Source organism: Heloderma suspectum, chromosome 8 (assembly GCF_057233095.1).
Source record: "Heloderma suspectum isolate Gila_16-S chromosome 8, 16-S_ref, whole genome shotgun sequence".
Classification (NCBI taxonomy): Eukaryota; Metazoa; Chordata; class Lepidosauria; order Squamata; family Helodermatidae; genus Heloderma; species Heloderma suspectum.
Genome location: NC_139465.1, coordinates 43,780,829 through 43,806,988, shown reverse-complemented (window position 1 = coordinate 43,806,988; position 26,160 = coordinate 43,780,829). Strand labels below are relative to the sequence as shown.

General features: G+C 50.8%; 2 protein-coding genes across 5 annotated transcripts in view; one reads left to right on the top strand and one right to left on the bottom strand.

Moving 5' to 3' along the window:
- The window catches only part of LOC146339121 (C-type lectin domain family 18 member C-like), a 30,188-nt gene extending 20,488 nt beyond the window's left edge, over nt 1–9,700 (bottom strand). The window contains 3 exon segments of the mRNA XM_084812898.1: nt 4,695–4,918; nt 6,284–6,410; nt 9,587–9,700. Coding sequence (XP_084669024.1) covers nt 4,695–4,918; nt 6,284–6,410; nt 9,587–9,700 — 465 coding nt within the window.
- The window catches only part of LOC146339120 (fibulin-7-like), a 40,184-nt gene that overhangs the window by 668 nt on the left and 13,356 nt on the right, over nt 1–26,160 (top strand). The window contains exons 1-2 of one of the 4 annotated variants that reach the window (XM_084812210.1): nt 21,155–21,520; nt 23,805–23,923. In XM_084812210.1, coding sequence (XP_084668336.1) covers nt 23,852–23,923 — 72 coding nt within the window. In that variant the 5' untranslated portion in view covers nt 21,155–21,520; nt 23,805–23,851. Of the gene's footprint in view, nt 1–21,154; nt 21,521–21,689; nt 21,903–22,187; nt 23,182–23,804; nt 23,924–26,160 lie in introns of those variants that run through there. The other 3 variants (XM_084812211.1, XM_084812212.1, XM_084812213.1) reach the window with 3 other exon arrangements.

Here is a 26,160-nt window from a genome sequence, read left to right as displayed (position 1 = left end):
TAGACCGTGAGCTACTGATTGTGCCTCCAATTCAGTGAGAGTCAGTCTCTGATTGTACCTCGGAATTTGGCAGTGCTTTTCATTTCTTCCAAACTGTGGAGACCTCCTGATTGTTTTCCTGTGTGCTCCTGTGTGGATTGAGGATGGGATCAGATTCTTCCAAAGAAATTCCGCATCCCCAAAAGGGATGCCCTTCAATGTACATGTACAGGAATTACGGACCAAGACTTGCAAGTTTTGGACAAATGGAACTTGACCCATCCAAACAATTTCCCTTGTTTGGGACCTTTGATTTGGACAGAACTGTGCATTTAAAGGGAGCCTTGGAATCTCAAGGTCCAAGGTAGCACAGGGTCAATGAGAATGCATTCTTTGATTGGTATGTTGAGACGTCAAAAAGGTCACCTAAGTCCTGGGGAGCGGCATCTTAAGGACTCCCAAGAAAAAAACTGAAAGATCAGGTCAAATTTTAAAACATCAGAGAAAAGCCACAGAAATTTAGAAAAGAGTTGCAAACAATTATCACCTGTTAAAATCCTAATTGGGCTAGCATTAACCAACTCGTCTGAGTTATTTTGCCCCAAGAAGTGCGCACTAGATTAAAGGAACAAGCAAACTGGCCAAATCAAGAAGCAGCTGATCTTAATACTTTAGACTAAGCGTGCATCAGACCCCTAGGAATAATTCCTGAAATTTGTCTGCAGAAAATGGATTGGGTTAAAGAATCATCAGTTGTAAGCAAAACAAAAGTGAGGCTACAGCAGACTACATGGATTGTCTAAAGATGTTTTTGAAATTTTTTTTTTACCATTGCTGCCACTTTTTTGTAGCCAAAGTTGAGCATAAGGAAAATAAGTGTCCCCACTGGCTTGGCCAGCCGAAGGAAACACTTCACACATTCCCCCCCTTCCCCCTCCTTCTCAAAACCTCTAAGACAGCCGAGAGGTTTGTAAATTTTCTTTCTATTGACCAGAGAACTTTTGTGTAAACTTGGTTGAACTATCTTTGTTCCCTGACAGAGTATATTCATATATTCCTGAGCCACTTTCCTAGTCTTCCGAAGCTGAATCTGCTACCACTGCTCCAAAACAAGCACTGTTCTAAAACAATTTGGGCTTCCTAATTATTCCGTTCACTCTCTACTGTTATGAAAAAAAATTCTTGTGCTGTTAGTGTGTTTACCTAAAAGCATGGAAATAAGAACTGACTAGTGACATATTACAGTACTTTCCTTGATTCTTCAGCCGCTGCCCTCCTTGTTCAAGCCTCTGAAAATATTTTTAACTCTTTGTGTACCTCACTCACTGGCAGCTCTTCTACTTAAAGCAAAGACTCAGCACCTATCTCAATCACCTCTCTGCAGGTATGAAATTTTGCTTCTCTCTAGTAGTCATATTACAGTGCAACATTGTTCCACTCCAAATCCTGCTTCTTTGCTGCCTGGTCCTTCTGAGCCACTGACTCAGTGAAGCTTCACATCTTCAAATCTTCGAATCTTCAAAGATCATGCCTGAATTAGGAAAAAAAAACATTGCGGAGAAGCCACGATTCTTTGAAGATAACTCCTTAATTTAAAAAAAAAAAAACCAATGTGGGGGATAGAAGGAGGTAAAACTTAGTCTCATTTGAAGGGATAGAACAACCCCCTGCTCAGTGCAGGAAGCCTGATTCCCAGGCAGTCGCCCATCCAACTACTGACCGGGTCCAACACTGCTTAGCTTCCGAGATCAGACAAGCACGTGCACATCCAGCCCTTTGCTTGTTGCTGAGGAAACACTGAGTGCTGAGGAAGCTATGCGATCAGTAGCTGGAAGACGACATGGGGCCGTCGAGAGCTGTGATTGAACAGGAGGGAAATACAAACACCGCTGTATATGGACAGGCAGGGGAGGGGACTACGACCAGATATGGTAGTGAAGGCGGAAAATCAGAGCACATTAAGGGGAAATACCGGGATATCACGGTATTGAAAACAGGAGCATGGAAGTGGGAAATTCCGGTTCCAATTCGAGACGGCTACTGCATAGTGTGAAAGATGGGCGGTGAAACCTCATTGGAAGCGAAAAAACCCATAAGTGTAGATTGGCCCTGTGTTGAACTATTGCCAACCATTAATGAAGTGTGTGAAGGCTTTCCATTCACAGGTTAAACAGTGCTTCCAGACGTTCCTACAATAGTGTCACAACCTGTAGCCTAGAGACTGAGTCTACATCAAAGTCCATCAGAGGAAGTCTTCCCTTGAGCCTCACTGAAACAGACCCCATCAGGTGCTGTTGACCACCCACACTGCCTGAAGCTGCAAAGACGGCCTACGTGGAGCCCTGCATCCCACTGCAAGAAAGTGTTGCCACCTGGAGACAATGTGCCCCAGAACCAGAGAACACTGGATGTGCCCTAACACAGAGTTCATCAGCCCTGTGGGTCATTTTGGACCCGGAAAGAGAAGAACATCTCTAGTTGCCATCGTGGTACTGGCTTGTTGGCCTTTTTCCTGCTGTTGTGTGAGATCTTCCTAAACTTTTAGCACTTTGGCCTCCCCTGGATTACAAAATAGCCTCCTCTAAAGGACCAGTCGTGAGCCACGCACTTGCTGGCGAGGTGAGCATAAGCCTAGCAGTGAGCCCAGCTCCTGATAGCGAAGAAAGGGTTGTCTCAGCATGCACCAGAGGCACATTCTGATGATGTGGCCCACCTGCATCCTGCTCCTGCATGACATCTTCAGTTGCATGAAAGCAAAGAACGCTTCCCTGAAAGTAGTGACCCAGATTCACGTAGACTTGAATGTATCCAACTGCTAGATCTGCAGCCATGTGCCCGCCCGTGCCCACAGAGGCACACCAATGATCCAAATCCCACTAAATCAGACTAAAATGATTACCTAGATCTACCAGAAACAGCCACCTGGCAAGATATGCAATGTAATAAGCATAATTGCTGTTTGTATTGTTTTGTTCCATGTGATCATTGCTTTGATTAAATGTTGTATCAAATTCCTTACTAAAACTATACATAAAGCTGAACTGCACCAGATGGTCAGTAGAATGCAAAGAGAAATGTGGGGAAAAAAGAGAGAGAAAAAGAGATTGAAAAAATGATAACAATACAAACCTAGATGGTGAGCCTAATAGGTTCAAAGGGGGGATTGTGAAGGTTGGCCTGACTAGGCCTTGTAAGTAGTTTGGTTCAGGCAAGGTGCCTGATGGGATTGAGTGTGTGTGTGTGTGTATGTGTGTGTGTGTGTCTGACCATGAGAAGGTAATTGTAACTTGCTCATAAACAAGAAATTCCTATCCAGCAAAGAAACTCATCCCTATAGATAAGAAGGCCGCTATGCTGGTAAGACTGTTGCTGAGTACTAATTGGTTTCTGAGCATGTGTAGTATATTTTCTTTGTTCTCCAACTTTCAGTCTGAATAAATGCATCCTGTTTCTTTTATTTGAGACAGACACAGTTTCATCTGTCTCTCCCATGGAGCTTTAATAAATTTCTGACTGTTCAACCTAACCTGCCTTGGATATTTCCTTAACAAGGGAAATGTTAGCACCTGTATTTGTTACGTTATAAATGTATTTATATAGTGTTTTTGAGTCATGCAAATGTGTAGTGATAAGGGGTTCTTGACTACTGCAAGTTAAGAGAGTGGGTAGTTTTAGTGGGTTTTAGTGGGTAGTTGTGCTTATTTTATTTTAATTGTTACTAAATGCATTCATGTACGAGAGCTTACTTATGAGTTTCATTTGTGGATTTTCTTGTGCTGAAAGTTTGTGATGCATTTGTGAATGGAATGCAGTCCATTAGCCCATAGTATTTTTGTGCTGTAGATTTTAGGCATAAAAAAATTATAAGATGTGGTCCTCTATTTTAGGTAGCCACTGAGGAAGGAGTTCATCTCTGAAACATTGGGCAGGCCGGCACAAAATTAACAGGCACTTCTGTGTCACTTTTATTTTTTCCAATATCCACAGTGTTTTTTCCAATATCCAGGTTTTTGAGGGCCTTGGGCAAGATGCCCTCCATGGGCCTCTCCCTCACTGAGTCTCCCTTGTCACCACCAATGCCCCCAACCTGCTCCTGCTCCTCCTCCTCATTTCTCCCACTTGCTCACTTGACAGGCAGAGGGGCAGTGAGCAAGGAGGCCGTGCCCTCTCCTGCTCCTCCTTCTCACCACCACTATTGTCTGGCCCAGAGCAAGAGGCAGGGGAACAAACAGGCTGCAACGGGGAAGAGGTGGCACCATCCCAGGGGGCTCTTGTCAGTGGGCCCCTGCTGGAGTGTGGGCCCTCGACAGGTGCCCAACCATGCCTACTCTTGATGCCAACCCTCAATATCCTTGTCAAAATTTGTTTCTACTATGTCAGTCCCAAACGCCATATGTGTGTATATAAATTACACTTTCCCCTTTTAAAGTTCTCCCAAATGGGGACCAGGAAGGGATCAAGCCCCTGCCTCTATATCTTTCGATGGGAGAAGCTGCAGATTATACAGAGCTGTGGGGCCACGCTGGCTTAGTGGTTAAGACGCTGAACTGCAGACACGGCTGGCTGGGGACACCTTTACCTTTACCTTTTAATGGCGCCTGGCATTCCAACAACCAGCCCCTGGCGTTCGCCCTGCTGTCCCTTTCCTCTGAAACCACTTCCCTGACTGTGCTGGAACAGAGCAAGGACCCGGGGAGGACGGCAGTAACACTCACCATCCTGCACATGTCGGCTGCTGGGGGCTGCACCTGGCCCCGCAGCTTGTTGTGCAACGAAAGCAGCAGGAAGCTCTCCGTCTGCCCCAGAGCTGGGCAAGGGAAGCAAACAGCATCAGTGACGGCAGGGGAAACCTCCACCTTCTGCACCCCCTGCCCTGCCCTGGCGAGCAGAGCTGGACAGACCCGGCGTCCCATACAGGGGCAGCCAAAGCAGCAGCTTGCTGCAGGAATGATTTTCAGGGGCACCAACAGCATGGGGTTGCGATCCCGGAGGTGCGCCTCTGTGATCCCTTGTTACCACAAATCTTTCATCTTGTATATTTTGTCATCTCAGCCTCAAAAGCTGCTGCAGACTTTGCAAAATCACACCCCAGCGGGCTAAAGCCTGCAACAAACTTTACTTAAAGCAGAGGTGCACAGGCCTGGGGGTCAAATCCAGCTTGCTTGGAGCCCCAATCCAGCCCTCCAGTGTTCCCCAGATAAGCATACCCCCCCCTTCCCCCAGTAGCCAATTATTCGGTAGTTTCCCGGTGTTTATGCAGTTTTTTCCCATTCTAAAAGGTTGAACTGTCTCTCCCAAGTCTGAGTTACTGGCAGGAAGAACTTTACCGTGCAAGGTGCTGGTATTCTTTGGTATTTTGGCCCTGCCCTTTCTGCCTTTGGCTCCACTCACACCGGAATGTGGCTGCTGAGCGCTTCTCTGAAATGGAATTCAGCCTGAGGGTCTGAGGGCCAAATTTATTATGTTCCCAATGTATTGTTCTCCCAGTGTATTTATTATCCTCCCAGTTAAGAAGTGTGTGTGAGAGTGTGTGTGCGTGTGTGTGTGTGTGTGTGTGTGAGAGAGAGAGAGAGAGAGAGAGGTATTCGAAAAGGTTAGACCACGCAGCCAGCCTCTTAGGGAGGCAGAAACCTTGGGGAAGTTGGGCAGACTCAGGACATCTGCAGCCTGAATCCAGCAAGCCAGTCACACAAACTCATAGGAGTAGTTCTGTTTCTTCTGGCCTGGGTTTTCCTGGCCACAGACTGCTCCCAACGTTGTGGCCACCAATCAACACTCCTCCATCGACACCTGGCCGACCACGGCTGGGAACAAGGAGTTTCCAGCATCTCCTTAGCCAATAATACGCAGGTGGAATCCAGAGTCAGAGCTAGGCAGGAGAGGCGTGCAGGGGACGATGGGGAAACTTCTTGTCCCTCCGCCACAATGCAGCATGATTTCACTAAGAGCTTGCATACGCAAGAGAGACTGTGCCTCAACCAAGACCCCTTTGCTGCTGCCCCCTCCCCACCCTCTGCAGGCACTTCTGCTGGCTGGGCATGTTAGGAGTTACTGCCCAGCCCATCTGGAGGGCCCCGCCACATCAGGAACTGTGCTCTCTATTGCTTGTAGACTCAGTGGAGGCTGGGAGCTCCGACGTCAGTGGGGTGGTGAATTTGCTCCAGGTTTCAGTCAGAACTCTAAAGGAGCTCTCCAAGGTGCAAAGCTATCCTTTAGAGTTCTGACCAGTTCTGACTGAAACCCAGAGGGGATTCACCGCCCCACTGACATTGAAGTGCTGCCCACAGTGCAACCTCTAACTTACCTCTGGGTCCTGGAGCCATAAGAGGCTGCTTCTCAGGACCCCGGGTGACCATGCTGTCCTTGAGGAAGGATCCCAGGAAGCCACAGGCGAGAGTCAGGAGCTGACCCACGATGAGCGCCCGGCGGTTCTTCATGCAGGGAGTCGAAAGCCTGCCGTGTGCACGAGAAAGACACGACCGGCCGGGCAGGGAGGCCCCGGGTAGTGTGAGTCTCTGAAAGCAAGATCTCTCCCTCTCTCTCCCTCCCTCTGTCGAAATCGCAGTGCTATTCACAACTTCAGTCAAGCCCTGCCAGACAGTGTAGACAAAAGCGAGGCTGGTGACTGGTGGTGAGTAATAATGGGGCTGTCTGGGAAGCCTCCTGCTGTTCAGAGAAAGAGAGGGACAAGGGCGAAGGGATCCCTGGAGTCCGCCTCGCCCGGACACAAGCCACTGAGTAGGGAGGGAGGAATGCTTGTCTCCCTTGAACCACACAGGGCTGTGCTGGCTGGGCCAGGAAACATGCCAAAGGTGCAGGCAAGTGACTGAATGAAAGGGGGGGCTGCATCGCCCTCTGTGATTGGGGCATGCCATAGTGCTCGCCCCAAACCGTCCCCCCAGCGTGATACCCCGGCCTGTCTCCCCTCCCATGTCAACCCCTGCTTAGGATTGGGGTGTCAAGGCAACTGTCGGGAATGTGACTCACTTGATAGGCTCAGTCCAGTTGCATGCCAGGGACTCCAGAGGACGGGGTCCCTGGCTGGGAGTGAAGCATCACAAAGGAAGCCTTCTTTCCCACTGCCCACCCTTGCTGTGAGTGAAACAAAGTGCAGAGAGGGTGGACACCTCCGGGGAGAAGAGCAAGAAGAGAATGGAGGCCTGATAAGATGGAGACAGGCCCGGAGCATGCTGGGAGCCGAAAAGGCTATCGTGGGGTGAGGTACAAATAGGATGGCCACTTACACGTCACCAAAGAAGAGGGAAAAGAGCACACCAACTTGCATAATGATTGCATATGCTGTTATGCAAGTTGATGTCATCTTTTGTCCTTTTTTGGGTAATGCATTTCCTCTTTCGGGGTGAACTTAGAAATAATGACTATAATGTCAATATAAATACAAGAAACCTCGCCATAGTGGTGAAGACTGACCAGGTGACCTGTAACTGCCTGCTCTGTCTGCTGTCCAGGTACTAACTGTGGATGGACATCTTCAAGGCCCTGCTCTGCTTTACCTCCTTAGGGTTTTTCAACTTTAAACTATACTTGGACTGGACAGCCCATCAAATAAGGACACCTTCGAAGGGGGGACTGTCCTATGGCAGCTCTTCAAATAGAGGACTGTCCCTTGTAAACACCTGGCCACTCTAGATACAAGTAAAATACAGCCAGGGCTGCATAGGTTTAATCGAAGCCATTACTTCTCCACCATGTATCGTATTCAGAAAACCATCCAATCTACATAAAGTGTTAGTTAAGGTGGCACTCAAACAAGATACTTGCAACCCAGGATCATACCATTGTAAATCAATGAGTTGCATTACCTGCAGTTACCTCCAAGAAACTCCTTCTTTCAGGAGCATAATTACTAACAAAATGTATTGCATTAGACATTCGTTAACATGCAGTTCTACTTATATGATTTATTTAGCTGAATGTAAAAAAAAAAAATGGATGTCATATGCAGTATGTAGGGAAAGCTACAAGAGACCTAAGAACAAGATTCCGTAATCACAAATCTGCGATTCTTATAAAAAAAAAAACTGGAGCAGCCTGTTGCAAAACATTTCAACTCTCCTGCACATAGTCTCTTGGATTTACAGTTGGTTCCAATAGAACAAACAAAAGACCCTGATATGCTTGACAAAAGAGAATATTTTTTGGATCTAGAGACTCAAGTTCTCTAGATCTTAGTTCCAGTGGCCTTAATCTGGAGGATGATTCGTAAGCATTACACCCATCATACCTCTCTTTTTTCTCCTAAGAAACTTTCATCTCCAGGCTTTCCAAACTGCCACTCCTGATACCCAGTTAACAGCACAGCTACTGATGAGGGCAGAAGCTGAAACGTTTAGCTTAAAATATATTTTTAATACTCTGTTGTTGGTCTGTCTATCTTTCTTATACATTTTACCTTAAGACAGACGGCATCCACAGTGGATCCAGAGCCTCCTCAAACCGTAGAATCCAGGTAGGAAGAGGAACCTTCCTGACTTCTGCAACAACTATCTCCACCAGGTATAGGTAACAGTGGTCATTGCCTGCTGGGTGCCTGGATTTTGGCATTCTGGAATAAAGTAATATTGACCCCATGTAACCCTGAAGTGAGAACTAAGGGCTGGGTTTAAATGTTGCCTTTTTCACTGTGTTTGTCCTCAAGCCTCCACCCAAGTCAGCCTGGGACCTCACACTGGAAGCCTGGGTGCTTCTTTCCCTGCACGTACACGTGAGATGTGGCCCATAACAATACTTATTCAAATTAAGAGGCAAAACGTAATAGCATAAAGGCACCCAATGAGATAGTTCTGCACCGAGGAAAAAGAAACCATGTGCACAGTTGCAAGATGGGGGAGACTTGGCTCAACAAGACTACAAGCGAGAAGGGTCTTGGAATTGTTGATCACAGGCTGAATATGAGCTAACAATGTGATGTGGCTGCAAAAAAGGCAAATGCTCTTTTGGGCTGCATTCATAGAAGCATAGCTTCCAAATCCCGAGAAGTACTAGTTCCCCTCTACTCAGCACTGGTTAGGCCTCATTTGGAGTACTGTGTCCAGTTCTGGGTACCGCACTTTAAGAAGGATGCAGACAAGCTGGAGAGGGTTCAAAGGAGGGCAACAAAGATGATCAGGGGACTGGAAACAAAGCCCTGTGAAGACAGACTGAAAGAACTGGGCATGCTTAGCCTTGAGAAGAGAAGACTCAGGGGAGATATGATAGCACTCTTCAAGTACCTGAAAGGCTGTCACAGAGAGGAAGGCCAGGATCTCTTCTCGATCATCCCAGAGTGCAGGAAACAGAATAATGGGCTCAAGTTACAGGAAGCCAGATTCCGGCTGAACATCAGAGAAAACCTCCTGACTGTTTGAGCAATACGACAATGGAACCAATGGGACCAATGGTTCTCCCACACTGGAGGCGCTCAAGACGAGGCTGGACGGCCACCTGGCAGGGATGCTCTGACTCGGATTCCTGCACTGAGCAGGGGGCTGGGCTCGAGAGACTTATAGGCCCCTTCCAACTATTCTATGATCCCAGTAGTTTAAAGCACAGCGTGTTTGCTCAGTGTCCCGATATGCCCAGGCCAATCTGGGTCCTTTGGCCTCACGCACAGGTAATCCAAGGACACAGCCCGGCAGTTGGCATTCTGCTCTCGTTCTGCCAAAGTGCAAATAACTGAGAGAGTTGCAGTCAGACGGATCTGGCAGGTGGCAGTAGCCATCGCCTGTGATTCTCTGGATCTTCACTGAACCACTCAGTAGGAACGTTCACAGTAAAACCCCATTAAAAACAACAACAACTTTCCTTCATTTTAGTGATTTGACCAAACAAGGCAGAACTGCCCCTTTTCTGATTTCAGTGAATAAAAATTCCAGAACAAAAGGCAGCCATGATGATGCATAGCAATCCTATTTAAAGCATCCAGCTCAGCAGTAGCTGAGCTCTTCCACATCATCATTCTAGTAACAAGCAGCTATTTCTTCACCTACTAGCAACGGTTTACAACCCTCAGTCTCAGCAATTTCATCTGCCAAGGCTTGTACAACTGAGATCCCGGTACCACTGAAGCTCACAGTGACTGAACCAGCAGCCAGACTCTTTCTAAGAGCCTTTCTACCTGAGTCTTGTATTGTGAGTGATTCCACACTCACAGTAGTTTGCGGGTCCTTCACACAACACTGTTCTCCTCCAGGGCCTCTCCTGTTCTTTGCAACCATTATAGCCGGGGGGGGGGGGGTGCGGGTTCTAATCAGGAAAGTCTGGCATATCTCTGAAGGGCGGGATGAGTCCCTGGTGTATTTGCACAATTCCACTATACCACAGCACCACCTAGTGGTTGTTTAATGGAACCAATAGAAAGGCAAAAAAGAAACCCCCAGAAAAAAGCATGTGAAAAGGAGCCAAACTTAATCCCATAAAGAATCTGGAAGCAGAAGTCATCATAAAAGTGTTGGTTAAAAGTCTCATGTAGAAAAGCCCTAAGAGTGGCTGGGAGGAAGTAACAAGTATGCCCACCACAAATTTGTTGCTTAACATATTATATAACTTGCCCAGCTAAACAGAAAACAAAACTCTTCCTAATATGCAAATAATATTCTTTTACGGGAGGGGTGGGCAGCTTTGGGGGGTCTGGAGGCCATTTTTGCCCCACCCAGACATTCCCCGCCCCATGAGCTGCACTCCTGCCACTGCAATGAACGTGGTGGTGGCAAAAAATAATATATAAATTGTGGTTTGTTGCCAAAATTCAGCAGCAAACTGCTATAGAACGGTAAATAGGTCAAACGTAGCTTGAGAACAAGCTAAATTTGAGCTATTTACTGCTGTGTTGCATGTTTTTGCTGCCACCACTGCAAATTTTGGCAGCATAGTAGCCGCAGGGGGCAGTGGAGGCCACACCAAGGGGTGATGGGGGCTACATGCAGCCTATGGACCACATGTTGCCCACCCGTTTTACAGCAATGTTTCATGGACTCTCTTACAATAGGGATGCGGTGCCATTTTCCACTATTAGATGGCTGCAGCTTCCGCTTTTCTAAAGTTCAACAATCATGCTAAGACTCAGTGAAGAAGCGTTGCAATGCACATATATTTTCAAAGTCAATGCCAACTTTGGATATTCAACTCAGGCAAAGCTGTGTTCCTAGAGTAGGGGTGCACAAACCATAACTTGGGAGGGTCAGGTCCCCCCCCCCGCCACCAAAGGTGTAAAGCTAAATCTCATTGAGGATTCTAAGGAGAAGCCCCTTTTAAGGCTCTCCATCTAAATTCTACTTTTAAACCAGCTTGTGGGGGCTCTGAGTCCCTAACAATGGCTAAGCCTCCATTTGGTCTCCCCGTGAATGCTGCGAGCGCCAGTTGTCTCAGAACCACCTTTTGCGCCATTAATCCTTTGGCTCTTTCTGCACATCTACTCAAAAGTACCTAAGGGTGCAATTCTATGCAGGTTTAGACAGAGAAAGTCCTACAACTCCCACCATTCCTACTGGGAATTGTAGGGCTTTTTACTGTCTAAATCTGCATAGGATTGAACCCTAAATTATCTGAGGCTTAAGCCATTTTTGAATTTGGACCTAAAGCTGAGAAACCTGTGGATAGTCCGTGCCCTCTGCATTTTTCTATCTATTTGCAGCCAACCAGGAAGTGAAGTCCCCTTGGATTCTCCCTTTCCTGAAGCCAGGTAACTGTAGCCCGTTATATGCTATCTCGTCTCCTTTCCTCCAAAATCTGTCCATTTCCGACCCCATGGCCCACCATTGTCAGCTTTCTCTGTTACATATTTTCCCGGTCACTCGCCTTGCCCCTTCCATAGTGGCATCCTCGCTTCCTTCTTGGCAAACACTCATTCCCACAAATGCTGACTTCCTCTGTCTGCAGGGGTTAGGCCTAATAAGACTAGTATATGGGCCCATGTGCTACAGGCTTCGTATATTTTTCTCTTCTGTAATGTGTGTTAAGAACAAAGGGTTATATCCAATGTTTGCCTTACTTAAGTCCTATTAATTTCAATAGGTCTACTGTATGTAGGACTAACATTGCATACAACCCCAAATCGCTAAAAACTAAGTCTACACTTTGGGTACTTTAACGGGTGTTTGAGCTAATTTCCCCGTTTTTGAAGTGGCTATTCCTCATTTTGTTAGAGCATTGTGCATAAGTCTGCTATGTGCGTACCACATCTCTGGTAAAAGCCCCCATAGACCCATCTTCATTGTTGCATGGGTTCATCATTACATGCGAGTTCGTATGTGAATGAGGATGCGCAGCAACTATAAGGGGGCGGGGAGAGAGAGAACTTTATAGGCCAGCCCTAGCTCCTTGAAATAGTGTGGGTTATTATGGACAAAATCTATATACAAAGCTGAGAGCGTGCCATCTCTTCTCACTGGGATTCCTCTAACCACTGTTGGTTCCAGGTTTGGGGGAGCCCTTGGGCAATACACTCACAATGGGTCACTTGCTTCATTGAGTCTCCCTTCTCACCGCCATGGTCACCGGCCGCTCCTGTTTCCCACTGTGGCTCCCACTTGCTTGCTGGACAGGCAGAGTGCCCAAGAGGAAGCAGGCCTCTCCTGCCCCTGCTCCCCAACACTGTTGTCTGGGCCAGAGGGAGAGGCAGACGAGGAAGCAGGTTGCCATGGTGAGGAGCCACTCCGGGGGGCTTTTCAGGGGGCCCCTGCTGGGGTGTGGGCCCTCAGCAGGTGCCCCACCATGCCTACCCTTGATTAAGGATGTGCAACACTGGGGATTCTGTTTTGCTTAAGCCCAACAGGATTTCACGGCGTTTCTCTTCCAATAAGCAGCAGCGGAGATTTGTAGATTTTTGCTCATGTTAAACAGATGCATTTTGTCAGGCCCCCTGATCTGCGCAAATGGGGTCTTTTTCCCCTTTTCTTTTTTCCTTTATCGAATCTGGAGAACTGCACAAATACGAGTGCCGAAGCAGAAGATGAAACTGAGAAGTTCTTTGACAAGTAGGGAATAAGGCTCTGCTGGACTAAATGAAGTAGTGTGTGGAGAGGATGAAACTGTGGGGCTACACAGAGGACAGGCAGACTTACGCGAGTGTGCAAGACCCAATAAAAAATATTTAAAATAAACATTATGGTCCCATTTGTGCAATTGGGGGGGGAGATCCCATTTGCACAAATTGCCACCACCGATTTAAAAAACCTGAAATCTGTGTAAAGGATCAACTTACCACGCATAAATTTGATGCCAGCAGGGGGAAACAGAACAAAATCCACCAGGACCGAACCAGTAACATCTCTCCAGATTTCACTCCAAAACAGAATTCTCATGCATCCTCTGCCCTTGATGAGGGCATCATCAGCGGCCCTTCTCCGAGAGCCCCTGCCAAAGGAAGTGAGGCGGGTGGCTACTAGGAGGAGGGCTTTTTCTGCTGTGGCACCCCGGCTCTGGAATGAGCTCCCTAGTGAGGTTCGCCTGGCGCCTACATTGTACTCCTTTCAGCGCCAGGTGAAGACCTTTTTATTTTCCCAGGCATTTTAGCATTTTAGCTTTCTAAATTTTTAGCTTTGCTGTTTTAAATCTGTATTTTAAACTCCTGCACTGCTGCTAGGTTTTATTGTGGTTGTATTGTTATATTGTGGTTTTAATGTTCTATATATTTTAAATTGTTTTATTGTGTGTTGGTTTTAATTTTTGTGAACCGCCCAAGAGAGCTTCGGCTATTGGGCGGTATAGAAATAAATAAATAAATAAATAAATAAATGAGGATTGCCTGCAATAACTGAGCTTTTGAAGCCCCTGTGATGCAATGTCTTTTAGATTTCCATGGTTTAATGCTTTTGAACGTTCTAGCACTGCAGACCTGGTTTCAAGGCACCCCAAATATCCCTGTTCTGAACCTGCACTTTTCCTTTGACAAATTCTGCAGAATCATATGTTGCTTTTTCACAGAAACGATATTTACACTTGCTGTGAAGCTAAATGTGAGAGCCGGAAAAGAGACATTGCCTGCCTTAGCCCATTAAGACACTGGCCTCACTGTATAGCAGGCGCTCCTCAAAACTTTCATTTATAGCATCCCCACCCCCCAGCTGCTGAAAATACGGGCTTGTTGTGTCCCAGGGTCTTGAAGCCAGTATTTGGGTCATGCTTGCATTGGAGAATGTGGGACTTGCTTTTATGTAACTCTGCTGGAAGCTGAAAATCTGAAAACAAATTAAGACAAACATATCATTCTTCAGTATGGCCACGGTGGATCCTTCACCCTCGGCATGAACTTCCCAACTTTATTTTATTTATCTTATTTATTACAGTCCTACACTGCCCTTCAGCCAAAGCTCTGGGCAGTTCACAAAACAAAACTTAAAGCCATCAAATGCAATAACATAGAAAAACATAATATAAAACTCATAAGTTTAAAACAGAACACAACCAAAGTAGGAACTAAGATAAAACCAGCAGCAGTGCAACGATCTAAAAACGCACCGCACAAAAACTTGCCTTACCCAAGTATTCAACAGCACGTTGACTGCTGAGCTGTCAGAGTTGCCCCTTTTTAAATGCTTCAGGCTGATTGCCTGATTTATAGTGCTTTAAAACCCTTCCCACTGGTGCAGCTAGGTCAGTTTAGACCAGAGGTGTAGAACCTCTTTCAGCCCAAGGGCCAAATTCAGGTCTGGATAAGCTCCCGAGGGCCGCATTCCAGTGACGGCTGGGGCCGTGTATTGCTTCATGGGCATTACTTCCGTTGTGACATGCTCGACTAACGCACACGTGCCACCGCAGCCACTGCATCTGCGGTGAGTGCAGGAATTAAATGGGGTTTGCTCCTGCTGCCGTTTCAGAGCAGCGTAAAATATATCTTTACCAAAACATGTATTTGCTAATGCTTCAGGCTCCTACTCCCACTGACTCTCTCCCACATTTACGAACCATTTAAAACCAGTCGCAAAATTGCTCTGGGGATAGTAAGGGATGGTACATTGGTGATGTTACAGGCACGTGCCTGCCGCTGCAGGATTTGTCCCGATATTCACGAACCCTGCAGAATCACTGTCATATTCTTTTCTTTGTGTGTGTGTGTGTGGGGGGGGCTTTTTTTTTCCAGGATCTTTAAATGTATCGAGGTGTGTTTTCAGGTCAGTAAAAACTTTAAACTGCTTCCTCCACACTTAACATATCATTGTCCAGAGTTTTCTGAAGTTTCTTCACTGTTTGCATGGGGCGGGGGGAGTCAGAGATTGACGCTCTTCCCACAGAAGGTAACTTTTGTCTTGTTGTGCCATATGAGATTGTGCCAGGAATGCTGAGGGTCCTCTGTGAATGGAACACTTATTTTGAAAAGGAATTCAGTGTGCAAACCTCACATCCCGCTTGGCCTCTCTTATCATGACCATCCATGGCCAAAGAAATTTCAGAATGGGACTAGGATGGGCACTCTCCAGTCTGGGCTTTGCCTCTAAAGGGCTGCGAGAGAACCAGAGTGAACTAGGGTGGCCAGGTGTCCTACTTTACAGGGAACAGTCCTCTATTTTGGAGAGCTGGCAGAGGACAGTGGTGCCCTCAAGGTGCCCATCCACACTTAGCACCTGGCCTGAGAAGGCACATACGGGTCACCTGGTCGTTCTTCTCCACTATGGTGAGATGTGCTGCATTCCTGTTAAATTCACAGTAATTATTTCTAAATTTGTACCTACGCATATAAATTTGCATGTGCAAATGACATGCAAATCAGCATCCTCTTTTGTCCTGGGGCGGGGTGATGCATAAGTGGTGACCCTAGTGAAGGCAGCATGAAGGCGGATCCATCCCTGACATGTCTTCAGCTACAGTATGAACCTGGCTTCTCAGTTTGCATGACTGACATGCGGTCTGTGCAGATGGCTGGAATATGTAGAAATGTACACTGCACTGCACACTTGGGGCGGGGGGGGGGGAGAGTCAGGATCACACCTTCACATCATCAAAGTGCTGTTTGTAAAATGAGAGATATTTTTCTCCTCCTCATAATATTCCTTGAACTGAGGATCATGCAATAAATGGGATAGGCAGTAGATTTAGAGCAGGGGTGCAGAGCCTCTTTCAGGCTGAGGGCCGCCTTCCATTTCGGAGAAGCCCTCCAAGGGGGTGGGGTCGCATTCCAGTGGTGGGCGGGGCTGAAGGCAGAAGGGGTGGGGCCAAAATAGCCCAAATACCAGCATATTTCAGCTTAATGTTCCTCCTGCCAGTAGCTAAGCTGTAGGAGAGGTATTTCACGCCTAAACCAGTGTGGTGTAGTGGCAAGAGTGATGGACTGGGAAGCGAGGGATCCGAGTTCTAGTCCCCACTCAGCTATGAAGCCCACTGGGTGACTCTGGGCCAGTCACAGATTCTCAGCCCAACCTACCTCACAGGGTTGTTGTTGTGAGGATAAAATGGAGAGGAGGAGGATTATGTATGCTGCCTTGGGTTCCTTAAGGAGGAAAAAAGGTGGGATATAAATGTAATAAAATAAATAAATAAGATAAATAAAAATAATAACTTAGGAGTGGCATTTTAAGCTTTTAGAAGGGGCGGGGCTGCACAAAATCTGGATAACCCCAAACAATTGGTGGTCGTGGAAAGGGGGGGCAGAGGAAGGGGGAGTGTAGAACCATCTGTAGAACTTGACACCTGGGCCTGGGGTTCTACACCCCTGATTTAGAGATGCTGTGGTGTGGAGACCAGAGTGTTGGACTAGGACTGGAGAGATGAGAGTTCAAATCCAGACTCAGCCATGAAGTTCAGTAGGTGTCCTTGGTCCTTTCACTAGCTCTCAGCCTAACCTACCTCACAGGGTTGTTGTGAGGATAAAATGGAGAGGGGAGAACTGTATATGCTGCCCTGAGTTCCTTGGAGGAGGGCTAGGATAAAAACATCAGAGAGAGAAAAACATTTAGGACAGATGAAGGAAGTACTTCTTCACACAACGCATAAATCGCATATGGAAGCATGTATATTTGCTCCCAAAAGGGGATGGCTGTTGGCTTAGATCAGCCTTCCCCAACAGTCCAACACATGTTGGACTGCAACTTCCATCATCCCCAGCCAGCATGATGAAGTGGACAGTGGCCACAAAAGCTTATGCTAGAATAAAATATATTAGGGTAAAATCCAACATAAGTCCTTCTTAGAGTGGGACTTACGGGAGTCAATGGGCCTACTCTAAGTAGGACTTATGTTGGCTTTTACCTTTCATCTTTAGAGTCCTGCAAGGCTCTTTGCTGTTATAATTAGCTTAAGTTCCATTGATTTCAGTGGGCCTACTCTAAGTACGACTAAGTCCGGATCCTACCCAATGTAAATAGTTATTTTAGTAGGGGGGAGACAAGAGGCGAACCATCTAATCTCCTTTGCAAGTGGCCTTCTCTCACACAGGTACCAACATGCCAGCTCCTGCGTTCACCAGAGCCATCCCAGTGCTCAAATGGGGTGGGGGGAGGCTGGTCTCCTTAGCTACTGTTTTAGAAGGGGGGGAAATGATTTGACTAATCACGGGGTAAGTTAAGAAGTGGAGATTCTGGATTTCATTAAGGTGCCCTTGCCTGTTCTCCATAATTCAAGCACTGGAGCATTCTCATGCGAACTCCTTTAAAAACACACACCCTTCATCCGTTTTCTGCCCTTGCTCTTTCACACCCCCACGCCCCGGCCAAGAGAGCTACCTGTGCGGCTGTGCCTTTGGTGCCTCCCATGATATTTCCCTCCTCCAGGTGTTCTTACCAGGCACGACGTGGGGAGCACACCGCAGAAGCAACAGCAGTGCATGTCTCTGGTGGGGGCAAGAGAGTTATCTCAGGCATGACTTACCACACCCCTGCAAGGCAGGCCAGTATTTGTTGTTCAGTCGTGTCGGACTCTTTGTGACCCCATGGACCATAGCACGCCAGGCCCTCCTGTCCTGCGCTCTCTCCCGGAGCGTGCTCAAGTTCATATTCATTGCATCGGTGATGCTATCTAGCCATCTCATCCTCTGCCGTCCCCTTCTCCTTTTGCCTTCAGTCTTTCCCAGCATCAGGGTCTTTTCCAGAGAGTTTTCTCTTCGCATTAGGTGGCCAAAATATTTGAGCTTCAGCTTCAGGATCTGTCCTTCCAATGAGCACTCAGGGTTGATTTCCTTGAGGATGGACTGATTTGACCTCCTTGCAGTCCAGGGGACTCGCAAGAGTCTTCTCCAGCACCACAGTTCGAAAGCATCAATTCTTCGGCGCTCAGCCTTCCTTATAGTCCAGCTCTCACAGCCATACATTACTACTGGGAAAACCATAGCTTTGATTAGACCAACCTTTGTCGGCAAGGTGATGTCTCTGCTTCTTACTATGCTGTCTAGGTTGGCCATAGCTTTCCTCCCAAGGAACAAGCGTCTTTTAATTTCATGGCTACAGTCACCATCTGCGGTGATCTTGGAGCCCAAAAAAGTAAAATCTGTCACTGCTGCCATTTCTTCCCCTTCCATATGCCAGGAAGTGACGGGGCCAGATGCCATGATCTTCGTTTTTTTAATGTTGAGTTTCAAACCAGCTTTTGCACTCTCCTCTTTCACCCTCAACAAGAGGCTCTTGAGATCCTCTTCGCTTTCTGCCATTAGGGTGGTATCGTCTGCGTATCAGAGGTTGTTGATAATTCTCCCGGCAATCCTAATTCCGACCTCTGATTCATCCAACCCGGCATTTCTCATGATGTACTCTGCATATAAGTTAAATAAGCAGGGTGACAATATGCAGCCTTGTCGTACTCCTTTCCCAATTTTGAACCACTCGGTTGTTCCATGTCTGGTTCTTACTGTTGCTTCTTGACCCTCGTACAGGTTTCTCAGGAGACAGGTAAGGTGGTCTGGTACTCCCATCTCTTTCAGAATTTGCCACAGTCTGTTGTGATCCACACAATCAAAGGCTTTAGCGTAGTCAATGAAGCAGAAATAGACGTTTTTCTGGAATTCTCTTGCTTTCTCCATGATCCGGCGAATGTTGGCGATTTGATCTCTAGTTCCTCTGCCTCTTCGAAAACCAGCTTGTACTTCCGGTAGTTCTCGGTTCGCATACTGCTGAAGCCTAGCTTGTAGGATTTTGAGCATCACCTTGCTGGCATGTGAAATGAGCGCAACGGTGCGGTAGTTTGAACACTCTTTGGCGTTGACCTTCTTTGGAACTGGAATGTAAACTGACCTTTTCCAGTCTTGCGGCCACTGTTGAGTGTTCCAGATTTGTTGGCATATTGAATGCAGCACTTTAACAGCATCATCTTTTAGGATTTTAAATAGCTCAGCTGGAATATTGTCATCTCCGCTAGCTTTGTTGTTACTAATGCTTCCTAAGGCCCACTTGACTTCACTCTCGAGGATGTCCGGCTCAAGTTCAGTGACCGCACTATCATGGCTATCAGGGACATTCAGATCTTTCCTGTATAGTTCTTCTGTGTATTCTTTCCACCTCTTCTTAATCTCATCTGCTTCTGTTAGGTCCCTGCCTTCTTTGTCCTTTATCATGCCCGTCTTTGCACAAAACGTTCCCTTGAGATCTCCGATTTTCTTGAAGAGATCTCTAGTCTTTCTGTTGTTTTCCTCGATTTCTTTGCATTGTTCATTTAAGGCCTTCTTGTCTCTCCTTGCTATTCTCTGGAACTCTACATTCAGTTGGATATATCTTCCCCTTTCTCCCTTGCTTTTTGCTTCCCTTCTTTCCTCAGCTACTTGTAAAGCCTCATCAGACAGCCACTTGGCTTTCTTGCATTTCTTTTTCTTTGGGATGGATTGAGTTGCTGCCTCCTGAACAATGTTACGGACCGCCGTCCATAGTTCCTCAGGCACTCTGTCTATCAGGTCTAATCCCTGAAATCTATTCCTCACCTCCACTGTATATTCATCAGGGATAGGATTTAGGTCATACCTGAATGGTTTAGTGTTTTTCCCTACGTTCCTCAATTTAAGCTGAAATTTTGCAAGAAGCAGTTCATGATCTGAGCCACAGTCAGCTCCAGGTCTTGTTTTTACTGACTGTATGGAGCTTCTCCATCTTTGGCTGCAAAGGACATAATCAATCTTGGATCACTGCCTTGTGGTGGTGAAGGGGCTTGCGTAACTCAGTGAAGCCATCAGGTATGCCGTGCAGGGCCACCCAAGACGGACAGGTCATGGCAGAGAGTTCTGACAAAATGTGGTCCACTGGAGAAGGAAATGGCAATCCACTCCAGGATTCTTGCCAAGAAAACCCCATGGAACGTATCACAAGGCCAGTATTAGCATCCCCCAAATTGCAGAGGGGAGGGACTGAGGCTTGTCCAAGACCCCCTGGCAGTTCACAGCACAGCATGTGAGAAATCTTGCCCAGTCTACCTTTTAGGCTTAAAACAAGCCCCCCGCCCCCCGCCCCATTGGATCTGGGGGCCCTCGTCCCAAGGTGTGGAGGAGATGAACCCTTTCCTCCTCTAACAATTACCTGATTTGTGCCCCGCACACCCGAGGCTGGATCCAGATTTACACCGGATCAACTGCGCCGATGGAAGTAGCCCCGCTGGAATTGCAGCACAGAGAGTCAGGAGATCCCGTCGAATCGGGTGAGCTGTGTGGCCCGGGGGAGCGGGATCCCCCAAGCCGAGCAGAGGGGCAGTCCGCAAGCCGAGCCCTTCCTCGAGAGGAATGTCCGTCCCGGATCCAACCCGCACACGGCTCTTGGCTGCACAGGAGCGGGGACAGCAGGCGCGCGTCTTCTGCCTTCTCCCCCCCCCCCCCCCGCCCGTGGCTAACGGGAGCCGAGGCGGCGGCCAAGCCGGGCGAGCGGAGCAGCGGAGCCCGCTCTCCGGCGCCGGGTCCAGCGGGGCGCGGGCGCTGCTCCTCAGCCGGGCTTTCGCGAATCCCGCCGGCCCCCGCAGCTCTGCTCCGTGCCGGGCGGCCGGCGCGCCCTCGGCGCCTTCCTGCGGGAAGCTCCCCGCCTCTGCGCGGCGTCGGGCTGGACCGGGCCGAGGCGGGGCTGCGGAGGCGGCGAGAAGCGGCCAGTGGGGCGCAGCAGCCCCGCCGGGGCCCCGGGCAGCCGGCGGTGCCGGAGGGCGTCTGCCCCCTCTGGCGAGCCGCGCCGCCGGGCTGCGGGCGACAGGCCAGCCGCGCCAGCCAGGGCCGCTGGGGCAAGCCGGGCAGCGGGGCGCGAGGCGCAGCCCGGCGGCGGCTTTCCCCCGCCGCGAGTCTCCGCGGAGCCCGGCCGGGGGGCGGCGGAGCAAGCGAGCGGCTTGGAGATGCCCGTCCGCGGCCCGCTGCAGCCGGCCGCGGGCCAGCGGCCCAGACGGGTCACCCGGCCACCGTGTGGCCGGGCAGAGGAGGCCGGGGCTCCGGGGGTGCCGGCGGGCGCGGGCTGCGCTCCGAGGGGCGCTCGGAACCAGTCGGGGCTCTACGGGGCCGCCCCAGGCGTGCCGCCGGCCCTGGGAGGGCTCCGCTGCGGTTCCCGGTGAAATCCCGGGCGGGTCACGCGCACGGCCCCGCGGCCACCGGAGCGCCCCGCCTCCGCCGCGGTCGGGCGTAACGCGCCCTACTGCAGCTACGGGAATTCTTCCGGCACGTGCAGCGGTGCGTGTGAGCCAGGACGTGCGAACGCTATGCGGACCTGCGCCCCTCTTCTGCGGCGCCTAAGCCACGGGGGCCCGCGGGGGGAAGAGGAGGGCGAGCCCCCAGGGCCGGCCCGCGCCTTCTGCCGAGGGGGCGGCCCCGGCGCGCGGCTGGCCGGAAAGGGGTCGCCGCGGCCGGCGGCGCGGGCCCGCGGCGCGCCAAGGCTCCCGCCCGTGGAGCTGCCCGCGCGGCTCCCGCCCGCCTCGGCCCGGGGGACAGCGAGCCCCGCGGACGGCGATCCGAGCGAGGTCCCCGCAGGAGGGCGGCGCAGAGCAGCCGGGCGCCGCCGGCGGAAGGAGCTCCGCCGCCCGCGCGGCCTCCCCCGGCCCGCGCCGCCGCCCAGGTCTGTGCCCCTCCTCGGCAGCCGCCTCGCGCCCTCCGGCCCGGCGTTGCCGGCGCGGACCGGCAGCAGCGGCTCTCCCGGGGGGCGCAGGCGGGCGCTTCCCCGCCCGGCCTGGAGGCGCTGCCGGGGACCGAGCCCGGGGCCCCCCGCAGCCGAAGCAGGGGCGCTGCCGCGGAGCCGCGCCGGGCCGGGCACGGCGCGCCAAGGCGGCGGCTGCCGCAGCGCCCTTCCGGGGCCCCGTCGGATTCGGCCCGCCGCGGCGGCCCTCGCCCCTGCGCGGCTGGCAGGGCGGAGGGGCGCCTGGCGAGAGGGGGCGGCGCGCGTCCCCGCCGCCCCTGCCCGCAGCCCGGCGCTGCCCGTCGTCCCAGCTAGCGCGGCTCGTGCTGACGGGGGATGATGGCAGCTGCAGTCCGACGCCGCCGGAGGGCGCCAGGCCGGGGGCGGCTGCAGTGGTGCCCCCTCCGCGCGCCCCCCGGCGGAAGCCGCTCCTCAAACCCTTGCCAGGCGGGCCCGGCGGCCTTCCTCGGAGCGGCGGGCCCGTGAGGGGGCCCTGCGGCCCCTTGGGCTCGGGTCCGGCGCGCCGCGCCTCGCCCTGCGCGCCGCTCGCCCCCTCCTGGGTCCGCTGCCTCGGACAGTGGCCCGCGCCACGCGTGGACCGGATGCCTCGTCCCGCGTTCCCCTCGGGGGACTCCGGCCGCGGCAGTGCTGTGCAGGCGCGGGGCAGCTTGCCCCAGCCGGGTGCCCTCCGGCGGCGTGGGGCTGCAGCCCCCGTCGCTCCCAGCCAGCGTGGCCCACGGTTACGGGCGAGGAGAGCTGGAGTCCCATCCATCTGGAGGGCACGGGAAAGCGGGCGGGGGGGGGGTCCAGCGGAGGGTCCTCAGCGCCCGCCAGCTGCCGGCCCCGTGCCTCCTTGCGGGGTGGCCCGGCTGTTGGCATGAGGCTGATGCAAGCTGGATGCCAACTGCAGACGTGGCCCCTGTTGCTGCCCCATGAGAACAGCGGCCTGAGCAGCACGGGCAATTGCGCTGCTCTCCTGCTGTGCACCACCACATCTGCTGCTTTCTGCAGGTCGCAGGGGGGAGAAGGGTTCATTTCCTGGTCAGCTGGCAGTCGAGGGCTTGGGTCCAGATCTACCCATACTTAGAGACCTATTGGAATCCAAGGAATCCATGTAATCCATGACTACCTGAAGCCCCACTGATCTCAAGCGGTGGTGCAGCGCGGACTGGACCTTGGGGACAAAGTCCAGGGCCTCCAAATGACCCCCCCCCCGGAGCAGGTGATGGGAGCAGCAGGGCAGCTGAAGCACCGCTTTCCTCCTGTAGCCACAACGGTGCTGTGATTTAAGCAAACTTAAAATGCAAAACTGCACATGCTCAGAGTACTTCTTTTTCCTCAGGGTTGGTAAAGTGTTGTTGTTGTTCTAACGCATCAGGAATGTAGAAGCCGTTTTAAAGCATGGCGGTTGGAGGTGCGTGGGGGGGGGAGAAATTTTAGTTGTGTGTTTCACAAGGGGAATAATACACAAGGCTGTCTAAAGGTGCCTCCCCACGCCGCACCCCCAAATCCATGACACCCAGGGCCTAGCGGCACCATTGATTTCAACCGTGCGACTTCGAGGGAGTCGCGACTAACTGAAGCCCCATTTATTTCTATGACTCTAAGTAAGACTAAGTCTGGATCCAACCCCTTGGTTTGCAGTGTGGATAGAACGTCTTTGTGGAGCAGGACGGGGCGGAATTTGGGGAGGGAAATGTGGAGGTTTCCAGTAGGCTTTGAAGGCCTGCCCCCTCCTCCCTTGGGAAGGCCCCTTGAAGGCCTGCCCTGTTGAATGGCGGGGGGCAGGAACTCTGGCTGCCCTCTCACTGGCTCCCCTCCCCTGTTTTTATCTTGCCAAAGCAGCTGTGCAGAGGAGCCATTCCCTCCCTCCGTCTACCAGAGAGCACAAGATGCAGCCCAAGGTGGTGGCACTGGTGGTGATGGCCCTGGGCACCCTGTGGCTGCCGCTGAGCAGCACCCAGGTAAGAGGGCAGAAAGCTGTTTCCTGGGGGGCGGGGGGAGCCATGGTGCCCCTTGTAGCCCAGGGACTGGAAGATGGTCGCATGGAACAGTGCCTGGCAAGTCCAGTGGAGAGGGAGATGAGAGGGAAAGTGGGGCCATTCCACCAGCCCTGTGGGAAAAACTATTTCATGTTTTCCTCTTCCCTCCCCATCTGTTTTTCCTTGTGTGCTGTGCCTTTTAGATCATAAGCATGTGAGCAGGGATTGTCGTGTTTCATTGAGTGGATGTAAGCTGCTCCAGGAGCCGTTTTGGCTGAGGAGCAACATAAAAATATTTTGAGTTAATAATAAGTAAATCCAGTGGGCAGAGCAAGAGTCTGGTGGCCTTTGGCAAGAGTGAGTCCCGATGCGGACACGGTGCGGGGGCTAACAGCAAAAGCTCTTGCAAAGTGAAGAATCCCCCCCTCCAGATTTTAACCCTTTTCTCAGAGACCCTGAGAAGAAGGCTAAACCCCCAGAACTTCAGGCCAAACCTTGAGACCCAGGAACCCCCAGGCAGAAGTGGAGGAGATGTCCCCAGGCGCACAAAGAGGGTTCCTACTGGGGCAGGAGTGGCGGCAGGGGTGCGGGAGCTGGCTTACAGCAAACTTTTTTGTGTTACAGCAAACTTTTCCCTGGGTCAGACTGGGTGAAAAATCTCTGATGCGGGTGGCCACTTATGCACCACCAAAAAAAGAAGACAGCAAAAGCTGAGAGACATGGATTAGCCTAATATTTGCATCTGCTAATTTATATGTATAGCAGCAGATTCAGAAATAAGGACCATAATTTAAATAGAAATACGATCACGGGAAGGACTGTTGACCAGGTGACCACTTGTCCTTCTGGATCTGGGAACTGTGGATAGGCCGCGTTAAGGCCCCTGTTCTCCCTTCGGAGGGTTCTTTCCCTTTAAACTGGACTTGGGGCTGGACAGGAGAGCCCTTCCAACAGAGGACTGTCCTCTGTAAAGGAGGACACGTGGCCACCCTACCCTTGATCAGGCCTCTCGCATGTGGTGCGTGCAGGCAGGCAGCCTTTGTTTCCAGATGTCCACGTGGCTGGGGGTGGGCCAGTGTCTCAGAGGAGTGTTGAGCCTCTTCCAGCCTGGGCGGGGGGAAGCACTTTGGAGAAGCTCTCAGGGGCCGCGTTCCAGGGGTGGGCTGGGAAACCGTCAAATGATCAGTGGAAGGGAGTGAGGCCAGAGGAGGGGTGTGTGGCCATTTGGGGAACCCCATAGGGTCAGATTGGGAGCCCCAGCGGGGGTTCTGCGCCCTACCATAGAAGTTCAAGGATCTCCTGGTTTTCCAGTGATCTTCTCTACGGGACGCTCGACGTTGCATGGCTCAGTCATCATTGGACCGTTCGTTGCCCCCTTACGTTTTTTAAAAAAGATTTCTTGTAGTTCTGCAAACTTCAAGGTGCCTCTGAGCATGCCGATGCCTCCCTCTTGTTTCTTGGGGGACCCATCTTGGCTCCATCTGTCCAGCCACCTGTGTTCATCTGTAAAGTGATGGAGGGTCGCTATTGTGCCATCCTCCCTGCACTGAGTGCTGCACTGAGCAAGCCCAAATTCTTGGGTTGGATCCCGATTTAGTCATACTTAGAGTAGACCCATTTAAATCTATGGGACATCACTTAGAATCAGAATCATGTAACAGAATCCTGAATAACTTAAATCCCCTTGATTTCAATGGGTCTCCTCTACGTATGACTAGATCTGGATCTAACCCCTTGTGTACGAGGTCTTGTACTCACATGCCAGCCCCACAGATGCCCGTACATCTGTTAGCAATGGACTGCAGAACCTACCCAGGGTCAGCAACTTTCTAGGGGCTGATGGGATGCAACTGGCAACTTGGGTCACCTGATCACTGCTGGGCTGGAAGCTGCTGTGCCGCTCTCTGGCCATCTGCAGTGGTGGTGCTATAGCGCTGCGGAGATCAGGCCAGCCTCCGGCAAAGGAGTACACTGACTGGACTGTGGCCCCAGCTCAAGACCCCATGGCACTTTGCGCCTGTGCGCGCATGGTCCGTTGTCTTTGTGGGCATCAAGCTAACTCACTGTATTTTCTCAGAGGTGTGGCTAGGACTGGGCCCCAAATGACTACCCAGGGACTGGCAGAGCCAGAAGCAAACTCCATTTTATTCCTTAGTCATGATGGTGCTATGACTTAAGTAATTTTAAAATAGGGCTGTGCAGGGACCCCCCACTCTGCC